At 40.3% G+C, this 14,390-nt stretch overlaps 3 protein-coding genes across 3 annotated transcripts; 2 read left to right on the forward strand and 1 right to left on the reverse strand.

The window, feature by feature from the left end:
• Positions 1-10,314: 10,314 nt before the first annotated feature.
• Positions 10,315-10,737, forward strand: mRpL34 (mitochondrial ribosomal protein L34). The gene is made up of 2 exons (XM_017907787.1): positions 10,315-10,432; positions 10,509-10,737. Exons 1-2 carry the CDS (start codon positions 10,392-10,394, stop codon positions 10,735-10,737), a joined length of 270 nt encoding a protein of 89 aa, XP_017763276.1. The 5' UTR covers positions 10,315-10,391.
• A 114-nt stretch (positions 10,738-10,851) lies between these two features.
• LOC108553028 (RNA pseudouridylate synthase domain-containing protein 4) lies at positions 10,852-12,120 on the reverse strand. Its single transcript, XM_017907768.1, has 4 exons — positions 11,940-12,120; positions 11,695-11,866; positions 11,428-11,617; positions 10,852-11,361 (listed from the first exon to the last, which is right to left on the reverse strand). The coding sequence occupies exons 1-4, from the start codon at positions 12,118-12,120 to the stop codon at positions 10,852-10,854; spliced, it is 1,053 nt and encodes a 350-aa protein (XP_017763257.1).
• A 371-nt stretch (positions 12,121-12,491) lies between these two features.
• On the forward strand, positions 12,492-14,299 carry Rpt4 (Regulatory particle triple-A ATPase 4). The gene is made up of 7 exons (XM_017907775.1): positions 12,492-12,588; positions 12,742-12,821; positions 12,905-12,944; positions 13,027-13,163; positions 13,233-13,605; positions 13,668-13,931; positions 14,024-14,299. The coding sequence occupies exons 1-7, from the start codon at positions 12,492-12,494 to the stop codon at positions 14,212-14,214; spliced, it is 1,182 nt and encodes a 393-aa protein (XP_017763264.1). The 3' UTR covers positions 14,215-14,299.
• Positions 14,300-14,390: the final 91 nt, after the last annotated feature.

The following is a 14,390-nucleotide window of genomic DNA, read 5'->3' on the forward strand; positions in this document are numbered from 1 at the left end:
AACTGGTTATATCGCAGTGTTTCGGGCTGTTTCTCTTCCCGGTCCAGCCTCTGTCAACATTTACATACGCGGGGTGCACGCGTTTCGAACGATAAGTCACGGTGCAGGGCGATAATTCGCCGGAACAGGAGGAAGTCGGTGGATACGAGTGAATGGCGCGATTCCGTGCCATTTTTTATGAATGAAAAGAGAAAGAAAAGTATCCCAACTCCCGCGTACAAGCATTACTCGCGGTCTAAAGGGATAACGACGAGTCCGGAGAATTTTAAGGACAACACTCGACTCGATTTTTCTCCCGCTCGTCGCTTATGAGAAACATGTATTCCGACTATCGCAACACCGTGTGCCTGGCGATCGCTACACCAGCGAACCAGTGAAACTCGAAGAAAAACTGACTGGTTGCGACTCCCATTAACCTCATTGAGAGAAACTTATGATAGTCGGCTAGTGGGGAGTCGAGCAGCGCGATTATTATCATTTTCAACTAGCGTTACGTCGGCCGAGTAGCAGCGTTGCAGTTCGCCGGTGTATCGATGCACTTAACGAGACGCCGCGGCGATTAATCAATGGTCAAACACGTATTAATCATGCAGGAATTACACGGCTTTTCCGCGGCCACTCCGCTCCGATTACCGGTTAATTACGGTTATCATTGTCGTCGGGACGTCGATAACGAGAGCAAAGTAAAATCCATGAAGCGACGTCGAAAGCGTGCAACCGGAGAGAGGAACAGGCCGGATGAACTGGAAAGAGAAATGGTGGAAGAAAGCGCGTCTCGCGTGTCTACGAAGAAGAAATGGGTCCCCTGTTCCACGGTTATTTTTCTTCTCCTCTCTTTTTCTTTTGTCGTTATTCCTTTTTGGCGAAGCACGACCCTGCTCAACGCTTCGTCGAATTATACGCCGTGACCTATAATTTGGACACTATTTCACATGCCGTAAGCATGCAATCACGAAAAGGTGTTCCCTTTTGTAAGTGGTTCCACATAGATGAAGAATTTATCGGCTAACAGCCCCTCCACGAGATTATAATACACGGTACATGTATGATCTGATCGGATCTACGTGTAGTCGACCATCTTACGGGGCGTCATAATGTACCGAAGCAACTTTCTTCCTTCGCCCATCCTCCTCCACCCTCCCCACCCTGCAGCACTGCCGTCACTTTTATTTTCTTTCCCTCCGTTGACCTCCCCACGGTGTAAAATTTCCATGATTTCACGTAACGCCGACGAGCAAACACTTTGTTATTCAAATATCGTGTCGAGCACCTCCTGTCGAACTTAATCCCACCTTCGGAGCTTTCTCGTACACCACGATCATTCTGGGAGGCATTGCCGCCAATAAAAGGGATAACGTTACACCCCCGATCGGGGACAAATAGGCTAATCGTGACCGTTCGATCCGCACTCTGTCCAAAACGCTGTCGTTTCCCTGTCTTCCGGTATCCTGTCGTAAAAATTCGATAACCACCATCGCGTATGGATCGAAGCCAGGAAATCTCGATGGACGGTTCGCGTCGACGTGTGAGGTCTGTTCCAACTGGTCCCTTTGTTACGTACGAAGTCAAAGACGGAGCTGCCTCTTTCGGAATGGAACACGCAAATCCGATCGCAGGGCCCCGTTCGAGCAGCCCCCGCCATTGGCTGCTATCGGCTGCAAAAACGTAAAAACAGAAGGAAGTCGTCAAGTGGCGGTCTCGATACGTTCCTCGAACAATCGTCGAAGAAAGTACAGTCCTCGATATCGAGCTTTATAAACTATGCATCGCCAAACTGTTCGCTGAAGCAGTCCGACCTACGTTTCTCGGGCTCGCGCGCTCGATATTCGCGACCTCTCGTTGCATTATTGCGATCCTTGCAGCAACGTAGTCCAGGTCTCCGGTGCTTCGCATCGGTACGACGAAGAGCAGACTCGTGGTGGAAAAATCGGAATGTTTTCGCGAAGAATTGCCAGACGCTGCGATGACCTCTGATACTCCAAGAATCGTCGGGGAACGCCGAACAAACGGGACCGCGTTCGTGTAAACATCGGAATTGACAATTCGCAGATGGGCAGGATATCTCGATCGCGATTGAATCGGTCGTTTACATAAAACAGACGCTCCAGAAATCTTTCTCATTTAAGGTCCGAACTAAGGCACGCCGCTAATCTTGACGCTGGACGTTGCGCTCGCGGCATAATCGTCTCTGCGTCATCGCCACTGAATTCGTCCGGGTACAGGGTGTCGCAAGTTCGAAACAAGGTTTCGATCGCCTCCCACGCTCGATCCACGACCAAGTCGTTCTCCTTTCACAGCTTTGCAGGAATGACTTTTTGCCAGTGCGACGACGAGTTTGCCTTCTTGCCACGACGCGACGTCGCGAAGAATGCGCGCGTTGAGAAGCGCGAGCAAACAAATCGTTCGATCGACCGGCCGGGTATCGTCCGGAATATCGGGACGGGATCGATCGAGCCCCGGCTAATTTTCGCGTAATTTTACAACGAGCTGTACGCACCGTGGTAGCGCAGTTCCTAACGTGAGGAGAGAGTGCAACGCTTCGGCACAAGGTCTCAGTCGGGCCGATTGCACGCAACAAGTACTCTTCTCAATTGGCGATTATGGCCTCGTAAATTCATTTTCAGACCAAGTTGAACGAACACCAGGAACATCGTCTTCCCCCTTCCCCCTGCGTCGCGTTATGCCTTAATTCGCGGCTACGGAAAGCCAGCCTCGTTCCACTGCACCCGTGTTTCGTCGCTCCAAAATGGTTTCCAAAGCAGCGATTAACGCATCGGTACCCGATGACCGTCTCGTTAAACATCGATAATAAACTTGTCCATGATTTTCGTACGATCTATCAATTTTTCCCCCTTCTCTCCGCGCGAGATTCGAATAAAATTCTCGACTCGGAGAAAAACGTTTTTTCCACAGCGATTCACCGACGATCCTTCGCGAGCCGACACGATAAATTCGTGCGATGAACCACACGGTGACCATTCTCCCGGAGGCCACTTAATAATAGCCTGTTATCGGTGTGTCGAACGCTGATTAAAACGCGTGCCTGCCAGGATGTCCCATTAACGAATTAGCACGACACGCTATTTAGATAGCGCGGCTGCTACAACTGCCTTATCTCCGGCACCCGAAAACCATAAGCGACGTGTCCATCGGTAAGCGTGTCTCCTAAAATCTTCGCCGACGATAATCCTCTTCGATTGGAACAAGAGGCGCATCTGCATCGATAAATCCCACGTGGTCGCGACATCGATCCGTCAATCGCGGGACGTATGTACCATTGGCTCGATCGATCGCGTAAACGGAAACCTGGGTGGCTGATGGTACCCGCCGGGTTATCCACGATTTTCATCGGCAGGTTAAGAAGCGACAGACGGCTGATGTTTACGCGCGTGGGCCCGCGTTTATCGCGGCAAGTTGTAGCCGCTCTTGGGAAAAGTCAGCTTTGGCAAATAGCTCTCGATATTATCCTCTCGACGCGCGTTCAACGTCGCGCCAGGCCCGGCATCCGGGCAAATCAATATACCCTGCTCGCCTGGCTACCGGCTGCATCCGCTACAAATGCAACCAAGATTCCGCTATGTAACCAGATATCGGAGTTGTCCAGGCAACCGCAATAGTACGTTATCGCCGATACGAGTCCTTCGAAAGAGACACTTATTGAAGAAAGCGGTATGGATTACCGACAGGCTTACGGAGGCGCGAAACTGAAACGTCTTCGACGATCCCGCGACTTTGCTCCGCGTCCCTGCGGAGGCAGCGCTCGCCGCTTTATCCTATCTCGCGACGAGTTTCGCTCATTTACATGGCAAGTTCAAATATTCGAATAATCTCGGACGATGAAAGTTATAGTTAACGCGTTTCTCGACACCGTGGCTCGTATACGGCCCACTTTGGCCGTTTTCTCCGGCCGTTATAGCGTCACTCTTTCTTTCGCGCAAATTATGCAACTGTAGCGTTATTTGCGAGAATGGAAATTTTTCCTCTTCTCCGTTATTGTGTCTTAAACGTCGTGTCTCTTTTTAATATAAGATAATATAGGGTAATAAGGATAATTGCGGCCTCGCGAGTATTTTATGGATATAAAGGAGGGGAAAAGAATATTTCTCGAACGATTTCTGTTGCAGCATAGCAAATGGCTGTTTGCGACATCTCTACTTACTCTGGAAAACATTCGCCCCTTCTCCTATCTCTAAGGTATGTGCATACGTATGAGCGTGTTTGTGCGAGCTCGTCGAGCAGGCAACTCGTCGCCACGAGTAATTTGTAATTTTTACCAAGTATAAATTTGTAAAATCTTGTTGCTAAAAGATACAAACAGACCGTGATACCAAACCTCGATTATATTAAGGATTCCCTCCGCTCCTTTTGCTACGGGGAGTCATATTTGCTCTCGAAAGTCTCCAATTACTTTGTCCATTTATTTCAACGATCGAAACGCGTTCGATCATCCCCGATAGATCGTAAGGACGAGTAATAAGGAGCAGCTTGGAAAAGTGGAAGCAATTTCGCGACCGGGGTCTTTCTTCCTGGTCTCGTAACCCGATGCAAAAAGGACCCTGACCGTGGTTCGATCTGTTTATGAACACGCCGGAAAGCGGAGTGCGCGATTTTCCAATAAATCTCAATTTAAGAAGATCGTTCGTACTCGCGCATAACCGCGCATTTCATTTGCCAAAGCAATTTCGTAATGACGCTCGAGAACGATGATTGCCCGGGGACGCGGTCCGCGTTGCTTTTGCCCGGGTAATGCGTATAAGTAGGGCGGCTTTAAGCCGGAGCATTACCGTCCACGATGAAATAACAGTGATTACGCTGCCCGCGGTATATACTCGCGACGCCTATCACGGTCCAATAGCGAGAACTTAAAAGACACTGCTCGAATTGCCGCTTCCTCGTTGATTCTTCCTTTCCTGTGTCCCCCATTCTCCCGCCGAGCCAATATTTTCCGTATTCAATCGACGCGTGAGATGTCTACGAGATTTGCCAGCTAGAGGGTGGCGAAAAGGTGCCATATGGGACACAATTTTATCTTTCGACGATTCCTTTATTAGTTACCGATTCTCATACCTAATCAACCCTTATCGATCGTAAGTCACCCCTCACGTGACAACAGTACTTTGTCGCTGCGATCGTGCGTTACGTGAGAGGTGACAAGACGGAAATCTTTAATGAGAATCAAGTATAAAAAGCTAGCAACCGATAAGGGTTAATTTTCTTTCTCATATTTATACCGCATCGCACGAGATGGAAATCGTAGGAACCTCTAGCTACGCCACTGGAGAGATTCAATTTGATTCACGCTCGTTTTATTTGTCATTCGAAATCTAAATATCGCGGTTAAAAGTGTCCCAAAAGAAACGTCTGATAAATCACGCCGATGACCTTATCGTCGATTATCTTTCGCGATAACGATAAAGTCGTAAGCTGGCCAGCTCTCGAATACACGCCTCTCGAAACGAACCGACTATCGACCAGAGCAATTGCGAAATATCCTATATTTCATCGCTCCCTTCTTCCAGTCACCCTCTTTCCGAGATTCGTCTCGTAGGAACGAGCGATTCGGATAAGATCGAACGGTGAAAAATGTGATCGCGGTTCAAGTTCATTATGCCGCGTATACCGGCAATCGAAGCAACGAGAATGAATCGACCCTTGAGGATGAAAAGTGCCGAGAAGCAGCAACGACGCGATTGCAATTTTCCGCAGAGGTTACCGACTCGATCGATCGAGCTAGTACGGGTATCTTCAATTAGTCAGCGAAGCTAATTAATTTACCACGCGATCGCGATATTCGTAATTAGAAGCAGTAAATGCGTTTTTCCAGAGCTTTAGTCGAGGGAATTAGCAATGTCAATTGCGCCGCGTAAACAAAGCTGCTGGATTCTCCTCAACGAAGCGTAATGCAATCGCGAAAACGAGCTGCGTCTCGTTATTTCTCAGAAACGGCAAAAGAGGAAGTCTCTTCTAAGACGTCTCTCCGAGTGTTTACAAATTTTGTTCGCGATTCGAATCTGGTCATAACCGTGCATAAAATACAGGAGTCGCAAAAACGCAGTCCATCCTGCAGAAATAAGTTCTCGGTAACATGAGTTTACGGATTCTGCTGAGATTTCTCCCCTCGAACCTTGAATCGAGGTTCTTAGCCGCGCTAACGAAATCCCTCGGTGACAAAGAATCGTTTCCGAGCACAGTCCGCTGGATAAACCCTAGAAAACGTTCCTTAAACCTTTCAGCCGACCAGGTAACCAAGAAATCCTCTAAAAGGTGGAGCACGACGGTTCGATGCACGTGTAGAAGCATAAAGAACGCGTCTGTTGACAATGTAACTTGCCCTCGCCCTCGCAACAGATCCGCTCCGCATTGTGCGCCAAGACGAACACAGGATGAACACGCGGGTTTAAGAAACTTCGCGAGTAAGAATTCGCTACAAATATCGCCGATGAACGCTGAATGACGAAGACAGACCCTGGGACGTGGAATACATGAAATATCCACGCCTCGGTTCACGGATTCGGACGAAACGTGACGGAAACGTCCCCTTTTTAATCCCCGGAGAAAAAGAACCGACGCACCGGGGTGCACAAAGAGCGGATTTCACCCGAAGCTCGCATAGAAGCGTGAACGATTACAATGAAGACGATGCACGTTGCGACTGAAACACGAGTTGGCCGGATGTTGCGTCACGTAAACGGGGGCATTAGGATTTTTTCCGGAGAGCTGGGCGCGTCGTGCCCGGCGGAATCGAAGGTTCGTTCCTTCGATGGATCCGCCATCTCGACGTGCAAATGGATGAAATAAATGGTTCTCGAGGATGGCAGAGGTGTACGGCGACGGTGGAAATAATTGCAACGATTAAGCAGTCGCGTGGAGGAAGAAGGAAATCGGATTGCGTTGTAAATCAGCCTCTCGTTTGCACGCCCGATACACCCGCTTGCCGCTTAATTAACGCGCGTCTATGTTACGATGCGGGTGTAAAATCGATATCGATTTCGCGTGCCGCGTTACCGGGGGCCTGGGTAAATCCCATCGATTCGCTATCGTGCCGATATCATCGAGAACGGCGGTGTATGCAACGAACAATCGAATTATCGGGCGAATGGCCCGTCATAAATCGCGTTTCGGGAAGGTTGCGTCAATCGGTACGAAGCGGACGAAGAGTCGTAATCGCGAGGCCCGCAGCGACCAGAAGAATTATTTGACAGGCAAATCGCTGGAAGAAGACGAGACCGGCGCCTCTATCATTTTTCGAGCAGAACGTCGCGCGGAAAGATACGCGGCGAGGGCCGATCGATAAGTATAGCTGGCGATACGGTCACGTTCAATCGATGGACGATTGAACGCAATTCTATGGGATGGGAGTGGTCAACGGAGCTCTTTCCGAACGGAAAAGGCGCATCCTGTGCCCTGTCAACTGACAGTTGACAATGTACCGGGTCCACGAACGGCTATGAGGACGATCACCCGCACCCACGCATTTTTCGGCCATCGCGAGGTCGCTTGCGAGATTTTCGTACACGGGCACGATTCTACCAAACGTCCATCATCCCGAATTTTTCGTGAAATTCGTCACTGCTCGAGAATCTCTTTAGAAATCTGTCCTGTCTACCAAAATCGGTTTTCTTTTATAGAATCGTTGAAAAGATAGGTTTAGTTATACACAAAAATGAATCTAGGATATAAGGCGTGAATAAATAATCTATAAGACCTACATTCCGAGAACGAATGTTTATATAAACTTTAGATAAGAATTGGGGGATTGGGCGAACCGCGTCACGTACCCTCTTGACACTCTCTCACGAGTCGGTCAGTCGCTCTAGAGAAGCACTCAAAGATAGATATACCTTCCTTGAGTAATGAAAGAAACATTAGAAATTAGAATATATATATATACATATATATATATATGTATATATATATATATATATACACATTCTGTTCTAATTTCTTTCATTACTCAAGGAAGGTAATCAAATATTCTGCGATATCCTCCTGTCAACTATCTCCTATACGATGTAAAACATATTATACTTTGAACTTGATATCTAATTACTCATGTCTTAGTTATAGTGTAGAGTAACTATATTAAAATAAAAATATCCGTTGCAATCCCCCTTGGAAGACACTTCTGCGCCCCTCTGCAGAGCGATAGTGGGGAAAAATGAAAAATTTTCTATTCCACACGTTTCTCTCCATCTCACATGGTTATAAAGTTGCATTAAAGTCGCGTTTGACGATCATCAATCGTTCTCGATCTTCTCTTTTTTCCTTTCTCACACTGGCGCTCTCATTTACGCATTCTCGCATCCATACGACATACCTCGCGTTTCGAACGTTCCAAGACTTTTAGTTTATTCTTTGTCGAAACACGCATATGGTGCATCTGGGTATAATGGTTCGTCTGACGTTATGTATCCCCGTTCCACATAATACACGAACGAGGTCGCATCGGTGCAATTAGAAACGACACAACGCGAAACTACGGGATACTATCTACCTATAGAGTGGGCCACGTGTTTCCACGTGAACGTTTAAAAGCGGCTGCAAATTGTTTACCGCGAGCCATCTACGGATCGTTCTTCCTCAACTATCCCTCCTACGCCATGGTTTCAGTTACGATCGAGGAACATGATCACGATCTATCTGCCGGGGAGATTTTTAATCTCGCATACGTAACGTGACAACGAGATCTTCGTATAATCGTATATTCCATTACGAATACCACAGAGATCGACCCGTACGCGAGAAAGGTCAGCGCCATGGGGTGCATCCGGTCGAAACGAGAGGGTAAGAAGGCGAGGGTGACACGGAGGAAAGAAGGGAGCAGTTTTGAACCGTATACCGAACCCTACGAGCATAAATCAGACGTGATACTCGTGACATGATTGAGATGAATCGGTTCTCAATAGCCGCGGTATTCTTTGGCGCGAGAAGTGTTATTAGAAACATTTTGTTCGCGGACGTTTCACGCTGATAAACCCATTCGATCAGTGTCTCGATCACAATAGCGATGCCAGTGCCAATCAATGAAACCGGTAAGCGAAATGATCCACACGATTTGTTAAGCTGTCCTATGAATATTTCGTGTGGCCGTTTAATTTCTTTGGGTCAACTTTTGCGTATAAGCATGACTTTCACGCAGAGGAAAAGCAAAATCGATAGTGACATTTAAAAGGATCGATGTGTACGATAATGTATATCTTAAAAATTATATAATCGTCTTTTACGAACCTATTACGAATTATAACGACATTTGAATAATTTTAACATAAAGTAATAACATCAGATTCAAATCGTACATTGTAATTCCGTGAATAAATTTATTTCGATTGTAAATCTTCTGCACATTTATATCCACGTATAGTTTTAACTCTGTTCACTGCTAGTGCTGTAATCTCATTCTGTGCTGAATCGATAATACCGACAGTGACGATAGTAAAGAGACTTATGAGCAGTATTAATATATTTTATATCGTAAACAAAAAATATGATAAACACATCGATTAACGTATTTTTCTTATGTTTAGACGACTTTAAACCCTCTTAGTATTTTTCGTAGTATTTTAGTATTTTCAATTTTATGTTGTCAATGTCATTTCCAACGTTACCGATTCAATATAGAATAGGATTATAACACTAGGTTAAAATTGAAAGTAAAATTAAATATGAAGTTAAATAAATATAAAATAAGGTAGAGAATAAAATATACAATAAGAAATTATCAGTACCGAACTAAATAAATACCAAGTAAAATAAATGCTTTTATAAATTCGACGATAATACGATAATAGTTTAGAAACGTATTAATTATTATAATGTATAAAAATTATTATATTACGTTACTGGAAAACAACACAGATTAAATAATGTATTTAATTACTCTAAAAAACAATTTAAAACAAAGAAATAAATAAGTGGATATTCTGAATACTTTGCATTTATACTCTTCGCATTAGCTCAATGACCTAAAACACTAGATTATATAATTATCAGAAAGTCATAAATATACATGATGGATCATGATTTTGTATGTAATTTTGTATTTTGTATTTGTAATTTTGTAAAATTGTCCTATTTATATTTTAATAAACCCGATCTGTTAAATATATATAGCTGAATAACCAGCAAAAGACTGCTGTTTAAAAAAGATATAGATCATCTATGTCTTTCTACTCGATGGCGCCATGAAAGTCCCAGCCAATCATATCGAACCTGGCTCGTGAGCTTCAACCAATCGCTGAAATATACCATCGAACACCTTAACTGCAAACATTCTAATTTTTTCCGAAGTAGTATCTATTGTTTTGTATCATTTATGGTTACAAGTTAACCAGTTAGTAACTTCAAAATATATTTTCAAATACGAAATTTAATAATCCTTGAATTTGTACAGTATGATAAACACTTTAATTTCCAAAGCATATCAAACACTTCCGTAAGATAAAATTTTATATGTCTAATAAAATTAATATTGTACTCTTTTTCAAGTAAACAATACTTTTCTTTAACAGGCGTTTGGTCTCGTTGGGTCAAACTTGTTCATCAATCTTTAGTTCGACAACAATAAGTAATTCATGGAGTCTTACTTCAAATAGAACTAAAGTCAGATATCATTTCCCACATCCTAATGAACGTCGTCGTATTAAACGCCATGGTTGGTTTACGAGAATGTCAACTCCCAATGGTCGAAAAATTCTTATGAGAAGAATATTAAAGGGCAAATATGTACTTAGCCACTAAATAATGTAAATTGATTTATTAATAAATAATTACTTAAAATATATATACCTTAATAAAAGTATAATTAAACATACATTTAATACAATATTATATCATACAAAAATTAATTTATGTTTAAATTATTTTGCTTGCTAAACTTGAATTAGGCTCAACACTATTGTTTATTACACTTTTAAATTCAAGTTGTTCACATGTCCAATTAAAATATGGCATTAAAGGTGCATCAATTGTTAACGTTTCTCCAAAAAATTTTGGTAGAATTATTGATTTTAAATGAATGTGAGCAGGAATAATTCTTTGTTCTCTAGGGTTCACTTTCAATAATATGAAGAGCTTTTCATCTAATTTTGGTAGACCAAACTTATTAAGAAATGGATCAACTCTTACATAAGTCTTTCCTACTTTCTGAATAAGATTTGCATAAATATTATCTCCTAGAACTGGGCAATATAAGCATGTAGATGTAAACAATCTAATGGCATGCTTATTATGAGTAGATGATTTTAATTTAATCAAGGAACACAAATTAAGCGTAGAATTAGATAACACCTCATATTCTGTTTTTAATATTTTTATCTTATGTGATATTTTTTCATTATTAGACCAGTTTGAAACAAGGATATTCTGAAAATTTTATTGAAATAATGCAGTATTAATATAAGACATTTTAAGAAATTATTTAATTTTTACCTTTCTTTCTTGAAACTTAGGATTTGATACAGATTTAATTGCCAAGCATGAATCATCCTTCAATTTTTTAGGTACACGGACTGTAATAACCCAATAAGTATTTGCAAAAAATTCAGAACGAGCATATGCAAGTACTATAGCATTTTCAACGTTTAAATCTGATGCTAGAAGTGTAATACCGCTCATATACCTAATATAATAATTAATTCTTAAATTTAAGTAAAAACAGAAGTTACAAATAATTAGTGAAAACTAATTTGCATTTACATCTCAGGACTTCGAATTATAGTTAAATTTGGATAATTTAATTGCATAGCAATATATGGTATAGCATCTTGTAACACATAATTTGCACCATATGGTACATTATTTCTTGAATTCGACGATTCAAATTTATTACGCCTTATTCCATATGGTTTATTTAATACTACTAGTCCATCTGGAAAAACAAAATTAAAAATTAATATCAACAGATATTACAATCATATATATCGATTATTAAACATTATTACTTTTATTGTAAATCATATTATTTAATAGATGGTCCGAAAATTCTTCTAACGATTTCCATGGATGAATATGTTTATAAGGATGATTTTTTATCATTTCATTCATATAATTTCTTTTAATTACTTTTGTGCACAATGCAGTTACACATCTAAATGGATATAATTTACTTATTAAAACTAACATTTTAGCTATAAATTGAAATTTAAGCTTTTATTAATTTCATTCAGAAATGCAACTTTTAATTAAATAATATATATTAAATGTCCTTTATAGGGCATAAGATAAGCCATAAACGCACAGGGTAGATTAAACCATAAATACATTTGCAATAAAGGCGGATCCACTATCACAACAAAACAATGAATGGTTAATTAAGATGTAACTTTCATTAAAACTAATAGTTTTACTATTTTTAGCAAAATTATTAAAATTTTAAAATATGCATTATTAAAGTTTGAATGACAATCTAAAATAATTGCACAGCATATGCCGTGATATATACAGTATTTTGTAGAAACGTTACCTAAGACAGTTAGACAGCAAAATAAGTAAAGATGGCAGCCACCGTGGATTCGGTTAGGGAAAAAGCCCTTCAAGATTATCGAAAAAAGCTCATAGAACATAAAGAAGTAGAATCACGTTTAAAGGAAAGTAAGTAGTATTTATTATATATATTAATTTTTCTTGTTTTACTTAACTAAACAATTTCAGGTACTTAACCTCAATTCTACATATATAGATAATTATTGTTGCAAAGTTAATCATCATTGTAATGAATTTTTAGCATAATTCTTATTTTTTTAGTGAGAGAACATCTTAAAGACTTAACAAAAAAGTATGATAAATCTGAAAGTGATTTGAAAGCTTTACAAAGTGTTGGACAGGTATGTCATAAATCTTTTAATAATTTGTTATAATATAATATCATATAAATGTCTATTAAAAATGTGTAATATTTATATTTTAGATTGTTGGTGAAGTATTGAAACAACTTACAGAAGAAAAGTGTAAGTTTGTGTACTAAAATAATATTCTTCTATGAGGTATATATACATATATACATATATAAAAGTATATTTTTATGCTTAGTTATAGTAAAAGCAACAAATGGTCCACGTTATGTTGTTGGATGTCGACGACAACTTGATAAAAATAAATTAAAATCTGGGACAAGAGTAGCCCTTGACATGACTACCCTTACCATAATGCGTTATTTACCTCGTGAGGTAAAATTTATTTTCCTGTAAATTAATGTTATATTCCAAAAAACTTTAACTTTTTATTAATATATTCAGGTTGATCCATTAGTTTACAATATGTCACATGAAGATCCGGGTAATGTTGCATATAATGCAATTGGTGGTCTAAGTGAACAAACACGTGAACTAAGGGAAGTTATAGAACTACCATTAATAAATCCCGAACTATTTCAAAGAGTTGGTATAACCCCTCCCAAAGGATGCCTTTTATATGGTCCACCAGGAACTGGAAAAACATTATTAGCCAGAGTAATTGCTAGTCAATTGAATGCAAACTTTCTAAAAGTTGTGTCAAGTGCTATTGTTGATAAGTACATTGGAGAATCAGCAAGATTGATTAGAGAAATGTTTAATTATGCACGAGATCATCAACCTTGTATCATATTCATGGATGAAATTGATGCAATTGGTATGAGTATTATTGTTCAAAGTAAATAAATAAAGTATTTTTAATTACTTATTCTTATACAGGTGGGCGTAGATTTTCGGAAGGTACGAGTGCTGATCGAGAAATTCAAAGAACTTTAATGGAATTATTGAATCAAATGGATGGTTTTGATTCGTTAGGTCAAGTTAAAATGATAATGGCTACAAATAGACCAGATACTTTGGACCCAGCTTTGTTACGGCCCGGGAGATTAGATAGAAAAATTGAAATCCCATTACCTAACGAACAAGCGCGTTTAGAAATTTTAAAAATTCATGCTGCAAATATATCTAAACATGGAGAAATTGGTACCATTTATCTATTCTCTTTTAGTTTTGTTTCCTTTCCTCTTTTTTCTAATATTTTGTACATACTTTTAATAATTTTAAATTTAATCTAGATTATGAAGCAGTAGTTAAACTTTCGGATGGATTTAACGGTGCTGACTTAAGAAATGTTTGCACTGAAGCAGGACTATTTGCTATAAGATCAGAAAGAGAGTATGTAATACAAGAAGATTTTATGAAAGCAGTAAGGAAAGTTTCAGATAATAAGAAACTTGAATCCAAATTAGATTACAAACCTGTTTAATTGACATATATCAATTACATTCAATTAAAAACTCAGTTAATTCACTAAACAGTCTGGGTTAATAAACCGAACTTACTTTATTATAATACTACTCGTTTTGTAATGAAAATATGCATAAAACTTCTATTAAATATTTTGTTTAAATTCAATGTTATTTTATACATTTATATTTTATT

Source organism: Eufriesea mexicana, unplaced genomic scaffold (genome assembly GCF_001483705.2).
Source record: "Eufriesea mexicana isolate 0111107269 unplaced genomic scaffold, ASM148370v2 scaffold9008, whole genome shotgun sequence".
Classification (NCBI taxonomy): Eukaryota; Metazoa; Arthropoda; class Insecta; order Hymenoptera; family Apidae; genus Eufriesea; species Eufriesea mexicana.